This window comes from Lepus europaeus, chromosome 4 (assembly GCF_033115175.1).
Source record: "Lepus europaeus isolate LE1 chromosome 4, mLepTim1.pri, whole genome shotgun sequence".
In the NCBI taxonomy this organism is placed as follows: domain Eukaryota; kingdom Metazoa; phylum Chordata; class Mammalia; order Lagomorpha; family Leporidae; genus Lepus; species Lepus europaeus.
This window is the reverse complement of record NC_084830.1, coordinates 112604718-112625438: the sequence shown is the minus strand read 5'-3', so window position 1 is coordinate 112625438 and position 20721 is coordinate 112604718. Positions and strand designations below refer to the sequence as shown.

At 43.8% G+C, this 20721-nt stretch overlaps 1 protein-coding gene across 10 annotated transcripts in view; it reads left to right on the top strand.

Moving 5' to 3' along the window:
- TENM2 (teneurin transmembrane protein 2) overlaps positions 1-20721 on the top strand; it is a 979180-nt gene that overhangs the window by 787179 nt on the left and 171280 nt on the right. For 6 of the 10 annotated variants that reach the window (XM_062189664.1, XM_062189663.1, XM_062189662.1 and 3 more), the window contains one exon: positions 5883-6088. In XM_062189664.1, coding sequence (XP_062045648.1) covers positions 5883-6088 — 206 coding nt within the window. Of the gene's footprint in view, positions 1-3437; positions 3473-5882; positions 6089-20721 lie in introns of all 10 variants that reach the window. The other 4 variants (XM_062189665.1, XM_062189666.1, XM_062189667.1 and 1 more) reach the window with 1 other exon arrangement.

Genomic DNA, 20721 nt, shown 5'->3' with positions numbered 1-20721 from the left:
ATGCCACTGAAGACTTCTTTAGGCCCAAAGGACCTTGATACCTGGAGAGCTAGAGCCAATGTATTATAGCTGCTCAGTAAGAAGCATGAGCGTCGATCAACAGAATGGTTTATTTACACCTGTTCCTTCCAGAGAGATTCAAGGTCATTATATAATATGGCCAGGACCATGATTCTTGGTTTGTTTTGTTTTGCTTTGCTTTTTAAGGCAGAGTGACAGAGAGAGGGGGGAGACATAGAGAGATCTTTGATCTGCTGGTTCACTCCTCAAATGGTCACAACATCCAGAGCTGAGCCAGTCCAAAGCCAGGAACTTGGAACTCCATTCAGATCTCCTATGTGTGTGGCAGGAGCCAAAGCACTTGCACCATCTTCTGCTGTTTTCCCAGACACATTAGCAGAGAGTTGGGTCAGATGGGAAGCAGCTGGTTCTCTGATGTGGGCGCTCCGACATGGGATGTTGGCATTACAAGCAGCACCTTAACCCACAGTACTACCACACTGAGCACTGAGCTCCTGCCTCTTAGTTCTTAATCTAAGGACCTTTCCACTGTTTTCCATCTGACTTGGGTGTTGTGTTTATAAGATTTTATGCAAAAGGAAGATTTAAAGTTTACCTGCGGCTCTTCAAAATGATCCACAAGGAAAGTTTCTGGCTTTGACTTGGTCCAGCCACAGCTGTTGCAGCCATTTGGGGAATGAGAGAGATCCTCTGTCTCTCTTTGAAATAAATAAACAATAAATAAATAAACGGAAATTCTATTAGAAAGTTTCTTTAAGCAGCACATTCCAGGGGACAAGCATTTGGTGCCGCCGTTAAGCTATACTTTGGATGCCTGTATCCGGTATACGAGTGCCTGGGTTCCAGTCCCAGCTCCACTCCAGATTGCAGTTTGCAGGTTCCAGCTAATGTACCTCCTAGGAGACAGCAAATGATGGCTCAAGTAGTTGTCCTGCCATTGACATGGGAGACCTGGGTTGAGTTCCCTGTTCCCAGCTTAGGCCTGACCCACTCGTGGCTGTTGTAGGCCTTTGAGGAATGACCCAGCTTGCTCATGGGAACTGGCTTCCTCTCCCCCTCCCCCCTCCCCCTCTCCCTCTTTCCTCCTCCCCTCTTCCCCCTTCCCCTCTCCCTTTTTTTTCAATCTTTCAGATAAAATCAATAAAAAGATTATATGTAAATAGTAAATTCCACATAAAGCCTTTACAGAAGGTAATTTTATTTTTAAGTTTCTGTTTACATGCACATTTCAAAGTAAATCTTTTTGTAAATATTTTTGTGTGCATTGATTTACTTATTTGAGAGGCAGAGAGACAGATAACAGAGAGACCACCCATCCACTAGTTCACTAGAACTAAAGCTGGCAGCCGGGAGCACATTCCAGGTCTCCCGCATGGGTAGCGGGAACCCAGTTACTTGAGCCATCACATTGCCTCCCAGGGTCTACGTTATCAAGAAGCTGGAGTCAGGAGCCAGAGTTGGTTACTGAACCTAGATCCTCTGATGTGGGATGCATGAGACTTAACCTGCACCTTAATCACGAGGCCAAATGCCCACCCTCCAAACAGATCTTGGTTAAGGCTCTCATTTCACCCCGTAATCACAGGGGTTTGGTTAAAATTACCCACGGACAGACTTTCTCCAATTCAGCAAGCATGCACAGATCCCCGTGAATCACCAAGCACAGAGCATAGGAGCCCAGAGAGCAATCTGCACCTGTGCCTGGCTGCAGGGATCACAGCGCTGTGAGAGGCGCTCCGCGAAGCGGGCAGAATCAGCCACGGTGCCTAGCAAAGCCGCTGCAGGCCATAGAGCTAAGTGCAAAGGCTCTGAAGATGCAAACATAGGGAAAGAACATTTTTCTCACCCAGGAGATGGAGGAGGGGGTGAAAGTAGAGCTTTAGAACAAATGTGCTCTTGACCTGGAGCAGATGCTGTCAATTTTAACTTGTTATGCCAGAAGGATTGGACTCCCAGATGGATGGATGGATAGATAGATAGTATTATGCATGTGTACACACATATAAATGTGTGTATATATATATACACACCAAATATAAGGGTACTTCTTGAAGTTCTTAGAAAATATATAAAATGCAAAAACTATACATGGATTTCGAATGTTTGCACCAACATAAATTTGTTTTAATTCCAGTTTTCCATGAACTTTTGAAGTAACCTAAGATATCTTATTTGCACACACAGTTATTTTGTCTTTAAAAAAAATCCTTTACTCTAAAAAGAAAGTTAAATGCTTTCCTGTATAGTTTTTCTCTCTTTTGTTTTGTTTGTTCTGTGTAACCAGCTTTTAGTTTACTCTGTTCTCGGCGCTGTATTAAACTCTTGCTTATAACCTTGCACTTGGTACTCCCACCCTGTGATGTCATTGGAATTATCACATAAAGGACCTGGAAGCCCAGACAAGTTAAGCAAATTGCCAGAGGTCACACAGCATGGAAGAATCAGAGCCAGGATTTGAATCCAGTTCTGTCTGACTCCAAACCCTGAGCTTCATCGCTAGTGCACTGCCTCATTTAACGGATAGGGTGCGAAGGAAGGGGAGGATCTAAAAGCCTTCAGAGAGGTGTGGCTTCCCCGCAGACCATGTGTCCTCGCTGGCAGTCACAGCCCACTCACCGAGTCAGTGTCCTGGAGTCAGGATCTTCCTGCTGTGGGAACGAGACCTGCAGACTCCTTCCACGAAGGTCTGCAGTGCGGCCACCACATCCCTAGCAGCCACACTCGCCGTGACATTCTCAGAACCCATCTTGGTTTCCACAGTAGATTAGGGGGCTGATTTCTGCCTCTTCTTCATATCCTGTCATTAACCCAGCCACCCCTGAAACCCCAACAGACGTGAAGAGAAGCCTGTACTATTAAAGATGAATAACGCCTGGAAAGTCCTCTTTAAAATTGTTCCTAATGCGTTTCTGTACCTTGTTGCTGCATTAGCATTGCTGGGCTTTCTCTCAGTCTCTAACAGACGCCCAAACTCTTTTTCCCATGGGGGCTCCTTTTTTTAAAAACTATATCCTTTGCTTCCTAGGTTCTTTGGGTTAGATTCCCTTCCCCAAAAGGCATTCATTGGGAGAAGAAAAAAAGAAGCACTTTAGAGAAAATCAATTTCCAGCTTCCAGTTTACAGTAACCAGAGTTGGTTTTTTTCTTTAAGACTTCTTTTATTTATTTGAAAGGCAGAGTAACAGGGAGGGAGGGAGGGAGGGAAGGAAGGAGGGACAGGGAAGGATGGGGGGGTGGGGGACAACCATGTGCTGATTCACTCCACAAATGGCTGTGGTGGCTGGGCCTGGGTGGGACTGGGCCAGGCCAAAGCCAGAGCCAGGAGTCAGGGATCCCATCTGGGTCTCCCATGTGGGTGACAGGGACACCGATACTTGGGCCTTCTTCCACTGCTTTCCTAGGCTGGTGAGCAGGGAGCTGGATCTGCAAGGGAGCAGCCAGGAATTGAACAGGTGCTCTGATATGAAATGCAGGCATCACAAGCAGCAGTTTAACCCACTGTACCACGATGCCAGCCCCAGCCAGAGCTTCTGATCCACCTGTCATGACAGATCTTTCCTCCTGGACATGCCATTATTTCAGTAAAGTCCTCTATTTAAGCTTTGGGCCTTAAAAATAACCAGAATCCAGGGCCAGCATTATGGCATAGTGGTAAAGCCACCGTCTGCAGTGCCAATATCCCATATGGACCCAGTTCGAGACACAGCTACTCTACTTCTGATCCAGCTCCCTGCTAATGTGCCTGGCAAAACAGCAGAAGATAGCCCACATGCGTGGGTCCCTGCAACCCCTTGGGAGACCCGGAAGAAGCTACTGGCTTCAGTCTGGCCCAGCCCTTGGCCATTGCAGCCATGTAGGGAGTGAATCAGCAGATGGAAGATCTCATTCTCTTTGTCTCTCCCTCTCTGTCTATAACTCTGCCTTTCAAATAAAGAAAAATAAATCTTAAAAAAGAAAGCAATAAAAAGAATCCTTATTTTGTGTCAGAAATTTTTTAAGAGCTTTACGTGGATTAACTCATGAATCCTTGTAGCAACTCTATGAAATAAATGGCAACTGTGTCCCCACTTTACAGATGAGGACTGAGGCAGAGACTTCATACACTTTACAAGTATCAAGGCTAAGGTTTGAACAAGACCGTCTCAGGCCAGGCTGTGGGCTCCTAAACATGTACCATATAGTCAGTGTCTACTGGAAATGGACAGAATGTTTGACAAACAAACCATCTAGGCCCAATCTGGAGACATGGGCCACTCAGGACTTCCAGTTATTTGTTTTCTTCTCCAAGAGGTTATGTGATGGAGGCCTCCACACTTCCCTTAAGGAGCCCATTCCCTAGTTTTATTATCCTGGAGGCCCAGGGGTTCTTCTTAAGATCCAAGCTGTTGTTTCTCCTGCTTCATTTTAATCCCCTGTTGACTCTTTATTTGATGCACTATTGAGCTGGATAAAAATGAATCATCCACTCACATGTTACAGAAGAAAGGGGGAAGAGAGCTTGAGACCCTCAAGTCGTTCTACAGCTTGCTTCTGCCATGTAGACACGAACGATGTTCAGTGATGCAGAAATTCCCCTTCGCCATTTTGCAGACAAGTGACTGGGGTCAAGGCCACGTGTGAGTCTTGTTCTAATGAAGTAGCTGGGTAACACTGGAGGTGGACAGCGTGGCTCACTGTTCTTGCCAGTCTTCAACAATTTTATCAGTTCTCCCAGTCGTTCAAGCCATTTTCACTGTCTGTTGGCCAGATTTGGATAAATGTTTTCAAGAGCTGGTCCATTACAGAATGTGGAGGAGACCTTGGTTTGAATCTACAGGGCACGCAGTGTAATTTAGTGGCCCCCAGAAGGGAAAAACCCTCAGGACAAAAATGACTGGTTTTCTTCTTGCCGTTCATCTGAGTGGGTCTAGGAGTTCCTGAAGAAGTGGGAGGATGGTCAGAGGCAACTGCAGTTCAGAATCCATGTGAAGGAATCCCAAATGTCTTTTGCCAACAAGGTTCCAGTTAGTTTTTTGCCATTTTAGAGATCAGAGGAATAAAGCTCTGTGAGCTGATGGATCTGCTTTTCTTGGTCAACTACTCATAACTCCCAGCCTTTCCTTAATCCTATGGTTGCACAGGAATCCCCCCTGGAAGTGTAGGAGGAGCCAATTGGCACCATTTTTATTAAGAAAATCTCCTTAAAAATATATGTGTGTAGAACTCCCCCTGTTAATGTTCTGAAGAATGCTGAGTGTGAATAACCAATACTTTCATTGTGAGCAACTTCAAATAATGCAGCAGAAATGTGTTCATGTTGCTGAAAGAAAGGTGTCATTCCTCATAATTGTAGGCCCCTCCTTCAAACTCAGTGAAAGAGACAGCCCCAATACTAGGTCAACCTCAGATCATTTTCTGCTGGTTTTTTGTTTGGGGATGATTTTTGTTCAGAATGTCAGTGTGTATTAGACTTGTTTCTGTCTGGAAAGGAAAATGAAAGGCTATGAGAATTAAATTTGGTCCCCAATTAGCATCACCCTCCCTTTCCCTGCTGGTAATTTTTATATCGCCGTCACATTCAGGGTGGTTGGATGTTTCCCATGTACTTACCAGACTCCAGCTCTTCTTATTTGATCAGTAAAGAGTAATTGTCGAATTTTTAGAGACATTTGTGCCAAGACTTCAGATGCCCTGGGGTGTGAGTTTATAATTTTGCTACTTAAATGTTTTCTAAAGGTTTTAGCTGTGACTTGAAGAGAAACGTTCGATGAGTTTCCTCTTAATATTAAAGAAACAAAAATCCTGGTGTTTAAGTGAGCAGATAGATAGAGCTAGCTGTTGTTTACAGATGTCCTTGACTTGGTGTTCATTCCTGTTTTCCAGTGCCCTGGTCATTGAAAAACAGCAGCATAGACAGTGGCGAAGCAGAAGTTGGTCGTCGAGTGACACAAGAGGTCCCACCAGGGGTGTTTTGGAGATCACAGATTCACATCAGCCAGCCTCAGTTCTTAAAGTTCAACATCTCCCTCGGGAAGGATGCTCTCTTTGGTGTCTACATCAGAAGGGGACTGCCACCATCTCATGCCCAGGTATGGCCATGCTTGATATAGCAAAATGTTAAATATATACATGTGCACAAGGTCCCACCCACTAGAATGCCTGTACTTAAAAGGTGGACCACAACAAGTGTTGGCAAGAGTGTGGAGAAATTGGAACCCTTCTGTGGTGTTGGTGGGAATGCAAAATGGTGCAGCCCCTATGGAAGAGTCAGACAGTTCTTCAAAAAGTTAAACGTAGAATTACTACATGACACAGCAGTTAGCTCACTTCTAGGTCTGTAGCCAAAGAGAATTAGAAACATTATCTTCTCATAAAAATGGGTGCAGTAGTATTCATTATAGCATTACTCATAATAGCCAAAATGCAGAAGCAACCCACAAGTCCAGCTAATGAATAGATAAACAAAATGCTACTCATCCTCGCAGAGGTGTGTGATTAAGACACGGACTGGAGTGAAGGGTTGCTCCCTGCTGCAATATGGGTGAACCTTAAAACACTGTGCAGGTGAAAGAAGCCACATACAAAGGGCCACGTACTTTGTGCTTCAGCTTATATGCACTGCCCAGAATGGGGAAGTCCATGGAAAAAGGAAAGCAGAGTGTAGTGATGGCCAGGAGCTAGCAGTTGGGGTTTCTTTGGGGTGGCGGGTGATAAAAAAGGCTCTGAAATTAGAGAGCTGTGATGGTTTGCACACCATAGTGACTACACAAAACCTACTGGATTGTAAAATAATGAAATTTATATATGTAATGAAATTGATACCCCTGCCTGAGTAAGTTGCCTTTGCTAGGCCTGGTGGTTAATCCTTTGGCACTTGATGTTTTGATGTTGTGGTTATTGGGTTAGTTTGTTAAAATCCCATTACGAGGCATCCATTGTATATGACAAGAGTGATGTGATATCAACCAAAGAGTTCAGCATGTGTCTCTTGGTGTCTTCCCTGTGCTAAATTCCTTGAGATTTCCCTGGCACTGTGACAATGAGGTTACTCCCAGAATTGAGATTCGTAAGATTGGATTATATTAAGGGTCTCATTATTTTTTTTCTCTTTTCTCCTTTAATTTGTCCTTATTGGTGGTTTGTTAGGCATAGCACTTGGGGTAAACTTAGACCCATGTCGAATTTCTTTTGCAATAAAAGTTGCACTTATATGTTAAGAAAAAACAAATGTCTCATTTGCCTGCAAATCTAGCAAGAACATAAGTGCATTAGGAAAAAAGAGAAAGAAAAAAGAACAGTAGTGGAAAAACGCCCCTCTATCCAGTCAAAACTGATTTTAAAATGTGTGGGGAAGGTATTCATCTGGAAAATTCAATTGGAAGAATTTAAAGCTTTAAAACCATTTGTAAATATGAGGTAGTCAGGCCACCATTTCCTTGTCTTTAGCTCACAGCAGACATTGCTAATCGATGACAGCACTTTTCCTCACTGAGCCCAGTGAACTAATACCTCCCATAGAACTCTCAAGGCAGCCACTACCAATCGACCAGTGTTGGCTCTCAAGACAAAACTTATTTGCAATCCCATCTTTACAGCCCAAAATGATCAATACGTGGACTACAAGTACTATTTCTTTTTTGGCCATGGAGGGCTGTGTACATTTTTATTACCATACACTGCCCATGCTGTAGGGACCAATATGTAAAGTGGTAATCAATGAGTCCTCCATTCATCCATCCAGAAAAATATTTATTGGGCTAGACACTGATCATCCAGAGCTGCGTTAACACAGCCCCTGACCAAGCAGAACTCCTGATACAGAAATCACATCTGCTCTGCAACGAGATTCCCATCCAGAGAAAGAGGAATTCAGCTGAAAGGAGTCCCTAAGGCATTGCTGTAACTTCTGGCCAGACAGCAGGGTGCTGTTCTGGGAAGCTGCACAAATTGTTTGGTGGTCTCCTTGACCTTCAGGCTCCACCGAGTCCACTGTAGCGTAATGAAGGATTTACAGTGGAGAAATCTGCTTGTTGGCATTATTCGGGTGAGTACGAACACGCCTCTGGGCACAGCTGAGAATAACTTTCCTCACAGCCAGTTCAATGCAGGGAGCTTTTCTGGGAAAAATATTTCTTTCCCATGTTGTCCCAGAGTACTTTTCACCCCTTCCCTTTCCTGCTCTGGGCAGCTGGAGTCATGGGCAAGCCAATGGTGATGGCAAGTCAAGTCGGCAACTCTCTGTAACTGAGCAGTAGTGGACAGGAGGCAGAAACGTATTCTACCCAGTTTTTCTGCTGCTCTGACATTCAAGACTCACATGCTCAATGACAATGTCCTTTCTTCTTTTGTGCCTACGCCACACTGTCCATCTTGTGCCAAGCCAGTGGTTGTTCTAGTGATCGTCTTCCCAGAATAGTTCCTCTCCAGGGACAGCCCCCTCACACATTTCAAGGGAAGGGAAATGAATTGGCATGGGCTTATATGTACTGGGCTTTCATACCGGCTGCCAGTTTGGGAATTCAATGTGTGTTGGGCTGAGTGGGAGGTGGGGGTGGGGGGTCAGGTGAGCAAGGCAATATAGGTGCCTAGAAATGCACACAAGTATAGCATAGGGTCGCTGCTTTAAAAAATGAGAAAGAAAAACTCCCTACACATCCGCACATCCATTCCCTGTCATTCCATGCATTCATGTCCATTTGACGAGCTACATTTCCTCAAGGAGCCGGTGCTTAACTCTTTGCAGGGATAAGTGACTAACGCATGTCTCAAACCATTATAGAATTTCTCATTTCTATTGGCATAGCCTATCAAGGAACTTAAGTTCTATGGGGATTGGCAGTCTAGCCAAGGTGACTCATTTGAGCTAGAGAAAGAGAAAGTGGTGAGGAGGGGGAAGAATATGCAGTTCTATTGGCTGTGTTGCATGAAATAGCTCTGTTTAAATTTTATTGAGTATCATGCTCTGACCAAGAGCCTACAAGGTTTAGTAGCCTTGTCCAAGGATATTAAATACAGAGGCAAATCCTTTCTTACTATTTAAATTTCCAAAGAATCAGAGTCTGTCCCAGCTGACTTTTTGAAACTGGCTTTTTATGGGGATACAAAGGCAGCATGGCATCAGAGAGAAAGTGCTGGGACTGGAGTGAGCATGCCCCGCCTCACGTTGACCAGGTGACCTTGGGTGTGTTCCTTCACCTCTCTTGGCTTCTGCTTCTTTTCTACCTGTATTCTCCCCCTCGCAGTGTTGCTGTCATGATGTAACAGCTACAGAGTAAGATAGGAGACATGTCTGCAGACAAAAGCACAATGAAAAGATAATGTATGGCAAATGTTTTATTGTACAGATCACATGTCCCTTGTCCAGAATGCTTGGCACTACAAGTGTTTCACATTTCATAAATCTGAAATTCAGCTTTCATTCTACCTTGGATTTCAGATTTTTGAATTAAGGATGTTCAACTTGTATTTAGAAATTCTGTGTGGCCCTCACAAATGCTATATATAGATAGAAAATTATGCAAATATAGATTTTTAGTATAAATTACTTTCCCAGTTTTTTCTTCTTATTAAAGAATAAACTATATTTTCATTGCAGAAACCAAAGAAAGAAAACAAATCCCAATTTGAAGCGGTCTTCTTTTGTAACAAAACCTAGCTATGAGTAAAGACAGAAAGAAAGATAACCTCAGAATATTAGCGGCTTTAAATAGCAAAGGCTATTCCTTTCTGAATCTTTTAAAATTATGTTTTGTTAAGAAAGATTTAAAAAATAAATAATGTTTTGTTTGAGAGAAAGAGGTGGAGAGAACTAGAGAGAAAAAAACAGAGCGAATTCCCACCACTGTTTACTCTCCCAAATGCTTGTCACAGCCTGGGCTGGCATGGGGCAAAGCCAGGATCCAGGTACTCAATCTAGGTCTACCACATGGGTAGCAGAAAGTCAATTACTTGAGCCACCATTGCTGTCTCCCCCTCCCAGGGAGTACGTTGGCAGGAATACAGGCTATTTCTTATTCTCTTCAGTGGCTCTCAACCAGGGGCAATTTTGCCCCATCTCCCCATAGCCTCCTACCTAGAAACATGGTGCAGTGTCAGGAAATATTTTCATTGTCACACATGGGAAGCAGCTGTCATGAGTTTCTGGTGGGTGGAGACCAGGAATGCTGTTGAACACCTGGCAATGCGCAGGGCCTCTGCTGCAAAGGATAAGCCAGCCTCAAATGTCTACACGGCTGAGCTGGGTGTTGTGGGGCACACAGATTAAAAACACAGTGAGACTTTCGAGGTCAAATTAGGAGTCTTTATTAGCCAGCTGGCGACTGCCCTCTCACAGAGCAAGTCCTGAGAAGGCAGCCCCGAGTTCGGGGGGGGGGGGGGGGCGGAGGAGGGGGCGGGGGAGGAAGGTTTAAAGGAAAAGCCTACTTTTTATCAGACATTTGATTATACGTGTGAGCTTGTGCAAGCAGAAAGCAGGCATACAGAAGCGAGAAGCAGTTTGCCAATCAGCCAGGTTTTTTTGTAACCTTATTGAAAAATGTAATGATTCAAGTATTCAGTTGTTCCCGGTCGGGGTCAAGCATGGCATCACTGACCTTGGTGCCACTTGTGTTATCTTGTGGCTGCAGCCGGGAGTAGACAGGAGAAGCCATAGTCTGGTGGCCTTGGCCATTATCAAGGAAGCAGAGGTACAGAGGCTAGAAATGGGCCAGTTACAAACATTTATTTTTATGAAGAACAGGCCTGGTTTTAAAACAACCAAGCAAAATAACCTATTGTCTATAGCCATCCAGGTGTGCTATACTTTGTAGACTGTTTAAACTTTAGAGTCACTTGTCACATAGGGAAGCCTTAGCTTTACATGTTTCTATTGGGTTAATGAGGACTTGACGCACAGTCAGCCGGATTCAAGGACACAGACCTATGGAGCTTCCGCTATCACGAGGAACAGGGCCGGTTCCTATAGCAAAGGAAGGAGAAGGTGGAGAACTGGGCACCTGTTCCTAAAGAATTCTGGCTGGAAGGGACACAGATCACGTAAGCCTTTCTCATACAGATCAGAACAAGTCCTGGCCTGACTTCAGTGGCACAGAAAGTACCATCTGATGACCCCCTTGAAGGAGGAGCACAGCAAATATCAATGTGCAGCCCTCCCCATTTACACATGAAAGGTTCGCAGATCTGTCCTGATGGCAAGTCATTGTGTACATCCTTAATCCTTCTACCTTAAGGATCTAATCCATGTGGGCAAGCTGTCCTTCTGAAAATTTGTACCAGTTACGCTCCTACCCACCAGCAACCCTGCATAAATGCCCATGTTATTTACTTGAGCCCCTGCATACACTGGATATTATCATTTTTAAGCTTTGTCAGTTTGAAAGGAAATATTACATTGTGTGTTTAATGCAGCATTTTTACATTTTGCGTTGCATCTCCTAAGACACAGAGCAAAAGCAGAAGAAGAAAAGAAAAGAAAAATCAAACTAAGCCATTCATAACCTACCAGCTCCAATTCTTATGGGGCTGGTGTGTGTACAGCAGAAGTCTAGTGCATCTTGCCAAATATTTGAAATCCTACAAACTGTCAGATTTGCTCAACCCTGGCTCTAGAAAGGAAACAGATCAGACTGGAAAAAAAAATCATCATCTGACCTGGCTGCAGTGCTAGGCATCAAAGGAAATCTCAGAGCCATGCTGCCGTGAGGATCTTGGGTGGTTAAGGCAGGGAGAGGTTTGCTTGACAGTTCATCACTGATTGCTACTGATATGTCAAGCCATGTGAAATCCTTTGCGAGAACAAGTCAATAATCGGCAAATTAGGTACATGATTAACCTGAGACAACAAGACGCAGTTAGCGCCTGGGAGCCCTACCGGGACTTCACCTTCTCCACAATCCTGTTTAGCAAATATTAAAAATGCCTATTTCATCACTTAGACTGATGGAGCCAGGAGCCCAGTGACTTCCACAGGCAACTTGGAAGCCTGGGGTAGGCTTAACAGCTCCAGCAGGTTGATTAAGGGGAGGGACTAGGGATTGAATGGCAGACACAGCAAGTCCCTGATGCTTTCAGTTGAGATGCGACTGCTGGATGGGAGGCAAAACTAGTCACACATGAACACACTGCCCATGGAAGAGACGTGTTTGAGAGACCACCGACTGTCCCATGATCGTGCCAAATCATTGCAAATATGGCAGACCGGGCATGTGAACCAAGATAAAATGAGTAAGCAGGCACTGCTATTTGTCCTCATCAGCGGAATTCCCTAATGACATTCTTTAAAGGCAGATTTATAGATGGAGATTAGTGGTGTGAGCTTTTGCCAGCTCGGTTTATCCCTTGCCATTGCAGGGCCTTATTTGCACATGAACTTTGTCTTTCCTTGTCCCCTTCTTCTGCCTGAGTAAACCAGCACATAGGTTTAATTAGGCGTGGGCTAAATGGTGTCCTGGGATGCTGGGGCTTGTGGCTGTCCTGGGGCATCTTGCTGCTGTCTCTCCCTCTTCCCAGAGCCCATTTCTCAGCCAGGTAAGCTCTCCTGAGCCTTGCCCTGGAGCTGCAGTGTTGAGGGAATGCCAGAATTTGGCTGTCACCTTGCAGAGCTCATCACACAGTCATATTTTCTAGAAGCTTCCTTTCTAAGAGCACTTGAGGTTTAGAAAAAAATTTTGTGAAGCCAAGTGTGCTATGCTGAGAGTGCTTTTGGTGAGAACTAATTTGGGACATCCCTTGTGATTGCCAGTCCCCTAGGGGGAGCCATGACTGCTGCAGTGTGGTGGGCACCCTCCTGGGTATTTACCAAGCACAGCAAGGGACCGTCTCATGGGATGCTGGAGTTTGACAGAAGAGCTGCTGTTGACAGAGATGTACAGAGAGACACTGAGAGTGGCTTCTAAGAAGGACTTTCTTAGGCTGAGCAGAGTCTTGGAAGTGCCATGACTCAGGAGCCTGCAAATTTTCTAAGGGCCTTTATCTTCACATGAAATCTTAGGTAGAACACTAGACACGAAACAGACGAGAGTGATACTTTTATTAGCATAAACAGTTTGTTGTTGAAATCCACAGATGTTATTATTTTTGTATTTACCTCTGCATATATGTGTTTATGCATCTGTGTTTACACATCTATCATCATCCCTTATACAAAATAGCTTAGTATTTGCATAGGACCTATGACCATCCTGCTGTATACTTTAAACCACCTCTAGATAACGTATAATACCCAGTGCAATGTATGTGTAAATGCTGTGTGGGTAGTTCTTATTCTGTATTGTTTAGGACATGACAAGAAAAAAAACTGTGGGGCCGGCACCATGGCTCACTTGGTTGATCCTCCGCCTGCGGTGCCGGCATCCCATATGGGTGCCGGGTTCTAGTCTTGATTGCTCCTCTTCCAGTCCAGCTCTCTGCTGTGGCCCAGGGGGGCAGTGGAGGATGTCCTAGGTGCTTGGGCCCTGCACCCACATGGGAGACCAGGAGGAAGCACTTGGCTCCTGACTTCGGATCAGTGCAGCACCAGCCGTGGCGGCCTTTTGGGGGGTGAACCAATGAAAGGAAGATCTTTCTCTCTGTCTCTCTCTGTCTCACTGTCTATAACTCTACCTGTCAAATAACTCTACCTGTCTATAACTCTACCTGTCAAAAGAAAAGAAAAGAAAAAAACTATACCTACTCAGTAGAGACCCAAGTTTTTCCAAATACTTTCGATCAGCATTCGGAGTTGAATCTACAGATGTGGAGCCCATGGATTTAGAGGGCTGAGCGTGTGTGTGTGTGTGTGTAATGCATAGATAAGCGCATATACCCAGAGAAAGAAAATTATTTTGTGAGGATGGTCACAGCTAGGGATAGGTAAGGAGAACATGATCAGAAACCAGTAAATGGCAGACCAATCCCTCCCCTTCCCCCACCCTCTCTCCTCTGCCTTTCAAATAAATACAAATAAACAGACTTTAAAAGTGCTTATTTTTATCTACAATGCAGTATTAAAGGTAAGACCTCCCCATCTCTAACACACATATGTTTATTCATTTGAGCTATTGAAATATCAGTATTTGCCATATCTTTATATTTCCCTTAATTTTTGTGATCTCTCTTTGGGAAAAATGAATCTGTGACACCATTGAATCTATTTTGAGTAAAACAAGCTTTAGGAGAGTATAGATGATAACTGCAATCTCCATCACTTTCAAGAATCTATTGATTTAGGTACTTGGTTTTGTTTGCATAATTTTGAGACAAATCATAATGAATGTATTTAAGTAGTTGCAAATAGCAACACTATTTTCTTTAATCGTTTCCCTGACAGGCTGTGGATCCTCTTCAATTAAATTGATCCACAATCTTGAAAGAAGAGCAAGAGGAAATAATTGTTTCAAGGTTAAATCACTTAAAATATCTAATAGCTACTCACATCCCTAGCCTTAGAAATAAAAGAAGGGGAGTTGCACCCATGTTTTGAAACTCTTACCACTACAGGACCGGTTACATATGCATTGGGTTCCACTCCGGGATTCCCACTCTGCTATAGACGTGTGTCTGCTCTGCCAGGGTTGGGTTGAACAAGATCCACCAGGGCAGTTGCTGGTGTGACTTCACCTGAGCACACTCACATTGGCTTGGATTCAAAGAGAGCCTAGTGCAGATCACCAAGCTTACTAATAAGTAACAGTTAGGGAAGTTTAGCTCTAGGCTCAGATATGTTAAGGAAACCCTCATTCCCAGATCTTCACAAGAATCAATGGCTTCCAAAGTACCTCTCAGGAAGGGAAGAAGTTGTTAGCAAATAGAACTGTTCATTCCTCATTCAGCTGATCACTTACAGAGATGTTCTCCACCCAGATCCCTCCCCAGGTAACACTAGTGTCTCTGTCCACTCGCAGTAATGCCTGCATTTTTGGAGGGCTTTGAGGGCTATGTGACATGTGTGATTTTATCCTCACAATAGCCTTTTGAAGCAGGTGTTATCCCTAGCACTTCCATTTCACAGATGAAGAATGGGGACAGAGTGCAGGGTTGCAGAGCTGGTTTGGGTGGGAGTTGGCAGTCAGACACCCTCCTCTTCCTCCTCTCAGATGCTCTATCATTTCCAGGAGCATCTGCCACTCAATGCAAACAGTTATTTACTGAGTAGAATTATAGCCATGGCCAAAACCAGGAATTTCATTAAGTCAATGAAAGTGGTGCAGGAGGCCTTCTTGAACACGTCACAGGAAAGCCTTGGTAAGGACGGATCTGGCTGAGGAAGCACAGTTGAACACCACGGCAGAGACAGTCAAGAAAGAAGCTGAAAGGACTGGCACTTCAAAGAGGGTGATTATAAAAACATAAAAAAGGGATCCTGGGAGATTTTAGGGAGACATCCAATATGCTTCCAGAATTGTCCTTTTTGATTGCCTGTACCCGTCTAACTAAAATGATGGTGCATTGTTCTTGCACATCTCATTGATTGTAAGATGCACATAACGCTCATCTTTTGACGTCTCTGAAAACGGGATGTGTTTGGCAATCGATGAAGCTGAGATAGAATGAAACGTTTGGTGTCACCTCTTTGTGTATTTATGAAAACCCAATATTCATTCTCACAACTCAAGCATAGTTGCAAATAGAACTTGAGTCTTCCTAAATCTGAGATAAAATAAATATTTTGAATGTAGCATCTTTTTCCAAGATAAAGTCCAAATCAAACATTTTCCGAAGCATTAAGTGTGTGCACTCTAAGTACCTTCTTATTAATTCTAAATATCTTCATATAACTAGATCCTGCTACAAACCACAAGTCAGTGTGGGATTTAATTATAATTTTTAAAATACAGGATACAGCATTGTGGCACAGCAAGTTAAGCTGCCACCTGCAATGCCAGTATCCCATGTCAGGAGTGCCAATTCAAGTTCCAGATGCCCCACTTCTTATCTAGCTCCCTGCTAACACATCTGGGAAGGCAGCAGATGATGGCCCAAGTGCTTGAGCCTCTGCTACCCATGTGGGAGACCCAGATGAACTTCCTCACTCCCTGCTCTCATTTCCTCCCTCCCTTTCTCTCTCTCTCTCTCTCTCTCTCTCTCTCTCTCTCTCTCCCTGTCCTTCTCTCTCCAACACTGTCTCCCTCTCCCTCTCCATTGCTCTGCTTTCAAGTAAATAAAATTTGTATACACATACACACACATATTTTAAAGTAAGGTTTAAAGAAGCATTGTGTAGAACCCTTGCGTAACTGTTGCAATCCCAAGAGAGCTTGAGCATGAAGAGCACGGACCATCCCAGACTACCTGGCCTTGAATGTCAGCCTCCACCACTTGAAGCCGTGTGGCATTGGGCAAGTCACCTCTTCTGTAAGATGATAGTAGTCACTCAGAACAGTGTTGAGGGATGTAAGTGAGGTTGTCTTTACAAAGCACTTAAAATCAGGCTGGTCCATAAAGGAGAGTAGATGATTATTATGTTTTTCAAAATGTCCATAGCACGAGCCTCCAAACCAAGTTTATTTGCATTTTTTGGTGTTTTTTTTTTAACATAGAAACCTTTTATTTAAGATATATGAACTTCATGCATTTCATAAATACAAATTTAGGAACACAGTGATTCTTTGCACCCTACCCTCCCTCCCACCATGCTCCTACCCTTCTTGCTCCTCCCTGTGTATTCTCATTCTTATTTTTTACTAAGATCTATTTTCTTTTTTTTATAATTTTATTTAATGAACATAAATTTCCAAAGTACAGCTTATGGATTACAATAGCTTCCCCCCCATAACTTCCCTCCCACCCACAACATTCCCCTCTCCCACTCCCTCTCCTCTTCCATTCACATCAAGATTAATTTTCAATTATCTTTATATACAGAAGATCAATTTAGCATATATTAAGTAAAGATTTCAACAGTTTGCACCCACACAGAAACACAAAGTGTAAAATACTATTTGAGTACTAGTTATAGCATTAATTAAACACCTAAGAATAATTGTGTATCAATTACAGAGTTCAACCAATAGTTTTAAGTAGAACATAAAAGATACTAAAAGGGTAAAGTATTAAGTTCTTTTTTGTTTGTTTGTTTGTTATATAGTTATTTTTTTATTTAATAAATGTGAATTTACAAAGTGCAACTTTTGTATTGTTGTGGCCTCCCCCCCTCCAACCTCCCTCCCTCCTGTGGCCCTCCCCTCTCCCATCCCGCCCTTTATCGAGTTTCATTTTCAATTACCTTCATATACTGAAGATCAACTTAGTATATACTAAGCAAGGGTTTCAACAGGCTGCACTCACACAACCGCACAAGGTATAGGGTACTGTTCGACTAGTAGTGTTTTTAAGTTTCATAGTAAAACACATTAAGGACAGAGATCCTACGTGGGGAACATGTACCCAGTGACTCCCGTTGTTGATTTAACAATTGGCACTCTTATTTATGACATCAGCAATCACCCGAGACTCTTGCTATGAGCTGTCTAGGCTATGGAAGCCCCTTGAGTTCACCGACTCTGAACTTGTTTAGTCAAGGCCGTGTCACCTTCGGAGAAAGGTGCCTCTCTCATTGATGGCCTGTTCCTTCTGCTGGGGTCTTGTTCACCAGGAACTAAGATCTATTTTCAATTAACTTTATACACATATGACTAATCCTACACTAAGTAGAGTTCAACAAATAGTATGAAAAAATACCTGTTCCTCAACATTCGAGACAAGGGCTGTCAAAGTCATCACATCTCAGTGTCACTTTCACTTCTGTAGATTCTTTTAGGTGCTCTATTGGTTTCCACAGATCGGGGGGAATATATGGGATTTGTTTGAGATTGGCTTATTTCACTAAGTATAATGTTTTCTAGATGCATCCAGTTCGGTGCAAATGATGGGAATTCATTTTTGTGTTTACTGCTGTGTAGTATTCCATGGTGTACATATATCATAATTTCTTTATCCAGTCATCGTTTGATGGACATCTGGGTTGATTCCATATCTTCGCTATTGTAAATTCAGCTGCAGTGAACATGAGGGTACAGACAACTCTTTCATATGCTGATTTCTTTTGATTTGGATAAATTCCTAGGAGTGGGATGGCTGGGTCATATGGTAGATTTATATTCAGATTTCTGAGGTATCTCCATACTGTCTTCCACAGTGGCTGTACCATTTTACATTCCCACCAACAATGGATTAGGGTACATTTTTTCCCCACATCCTCGCCAGCATTTGCTGTTTGTTGATTTCTGTATGAGAACCATTCTTACTGGGGTGAGGTAAACCTCATTATGGTTTTGATTTGCATTTCCCTGGTGGCTAGTGATCTTGAGCATTTTTTCATCTGTCTGTTGGCCATTTGGATTTCCTCATTTGACAAATTTCCATAGCAGAAGCCCCCAGACCAAGCTTACTTGCATTTTTAAAAGATTATTTGTGTTTTCCTCACTAAGAGGTAATACAAGGGACCTCTAAGAAGTTGGTGGACAAATACATGGTATGGAAAAACTCTGTATGAGTTTCACAATTTCTTGCAGAAAAATAAGCTTTTAATTCTTTTTTCCATAAACTGTTTAAAGTATGCTTACATATAGTGATGACAGGAAAAACATAACATTTTTACTATATGTAACATGTAAGTTTTCTGTTCATATTCGATAGTCATTTTTATAAATACAGGATTGTATCATATATGTTAGTTTTACCCTGATTCTTTAGTAATGGGTAAGGAATGTTTTTCCATATCTGAATATTCTTGCATAGATTCATTTTATATGCCTGAAAAAATTGTCCATTATCTAGACCAAAAAAAAAAAAAAACTTTGTCCAGTCCCACTTTTTTAGTATTATAAGTTACTCTGCAGTAAACATTCTTGCGGGTATATTCCTGTGTATTTTTGAATAATTTCTTGAATTATTAGAGTGGAATTGCTAGCTCAAAGGATCCCCAACACCTCCAGCTTGTGTAACAGTTCAATGACCATCAGAATAGCGAACAGTGATTGAGTGCGCACTCTGAACCAGGCTACACTCATGGAGACCCTAAAGGGAGGTGCTTTGCGGATTCCCACCTTGGGAATAGAAGAGCTGAAGTCGCTTGCCCAGTGTCCACTGCCCCCGTGAAAGGTTGGGCTCATGCCTGGGGAGACTGGCTGCAGCCTGCCTCGCTCTCCCTCTTCAGTGCTTGAGAAGTCAGTCCGTCACTGGGCACCTTCCCAGTGTGCTGCCTCACCCTGCTGATGTGTTCAAAGTCTCTTCACAACTGACCCACACGAGACCTTCCTATTGATCTTGGGAGGGCACAGAGCCAAATGTGACATTTTTGATAAATCATTGGCTAAAGACAATTAGAGGGGAATGTACAGTAAATAAGAAACCACATCAGCAAAGCAGCCGGGAGGTGAAACATCCATTGTTCTGACCTCAGAATAGCTGGAGGTATTCATCAGTTTCACTGACCTTGATCCCTTAGCTCCATGGGGTCCACACTGAGGTTGCCTTGGCCTTCAGAACAGTACTTTGTACCTCTCTCCTGGGTTGGATCAACAGGCAGCCTGATGAGGGCCTGACCTTGGGGGAAGATGAAATATAAAATCAGCCCATTCGTGCACTCAGCAAATACTCACTGAATGTCTGCACTGAGACCATGGGGATAAACGGCTTCAGCTTTGCTTTCGAGGAGGTGGGGACGTGACAAGTGAAGAAAAGATGGCAACATCAAGTAGGCAGGGTGGTAGCCTGTAGCACAGTCCACAGTCCTCAGGTTCTGGGTTTGAATCCTAACCTGTCTGCTACACAGAAGCTGTGTGTATGCGCCTGAGTGTCTGGGGATTGTTTGACGATGCATGAAATGAGGATCATAGGATTGTACCTTCTTCTCAGGTTGTAGTGAAAATAAATGAGATAATGCCGAGATCATTTAATCAGTCTGACTGGTCTGCAGCCCTTACAGCTCCATCACAGGTAGCCCAGGCACCCGTGGGGCTCTACAAGGAAAACAGCAAGACTTCTGGCTAAAACCAATACTGCTGCACACAGTGAGGTCTCAGTGGTCATCAAAGCTCTAGTTTCTAGGGCAGAGTTCAGGAGCTTCCTATCCTTCAGGGCCTTCCTGTCTCCTTACAATCATTGTATAAATGGGGGGGGGGGGGGGAGAAGGGCAGCAGAGGTTTGAGACACGTCTCCTGGGGCACAGAGCACGCTGCGTCCAGCTGTGTTCAGCCCAAGTACAGCAGCCTGGGATGGGAGAGGGGCAGGCAGCGTGTCTCCTGCGCCCCACTGCGCTCTTGTGTGTTGGGTGCACCTGCAGCCAGCCATCATTTATACTGCGCCTGACAGGGTCAGCACAGGTCAGCTACTATGATGACTACAGGGTTGGGTCCAGGATGCTTGTCAGCACACAAGTCAGTCTCACTTTTCACTCATGAGGGAGTTTGGGGCAGCTTCCTGGAGGAAAAACTACCGAAGCTGAATCTTGGAGGACAATTTAAGGGGACCGGGAAAGATAGCTTAAACCAAGGCAGGTGAAGGCAGCCCCGAGATGTGGGCTATACTGAAGCTTTACCACATGATCGTCGTCTTCCTAGAAACTGTGCTTTTCCTTCACATTTGCTCTGCAGTGAGGATGGAGCTTTTTCTTTTGGAACTGGCCCGTGCAGGCCAGGAGTGAGTAAAGTCAGGGAGACACAGCCTCTCTGGAGGCTTCCTGGCTGTAGCCCGGTGTCGAGTTGTTGCACACTTGGAGCTGTGGACACACCTCCAATGAGGAACA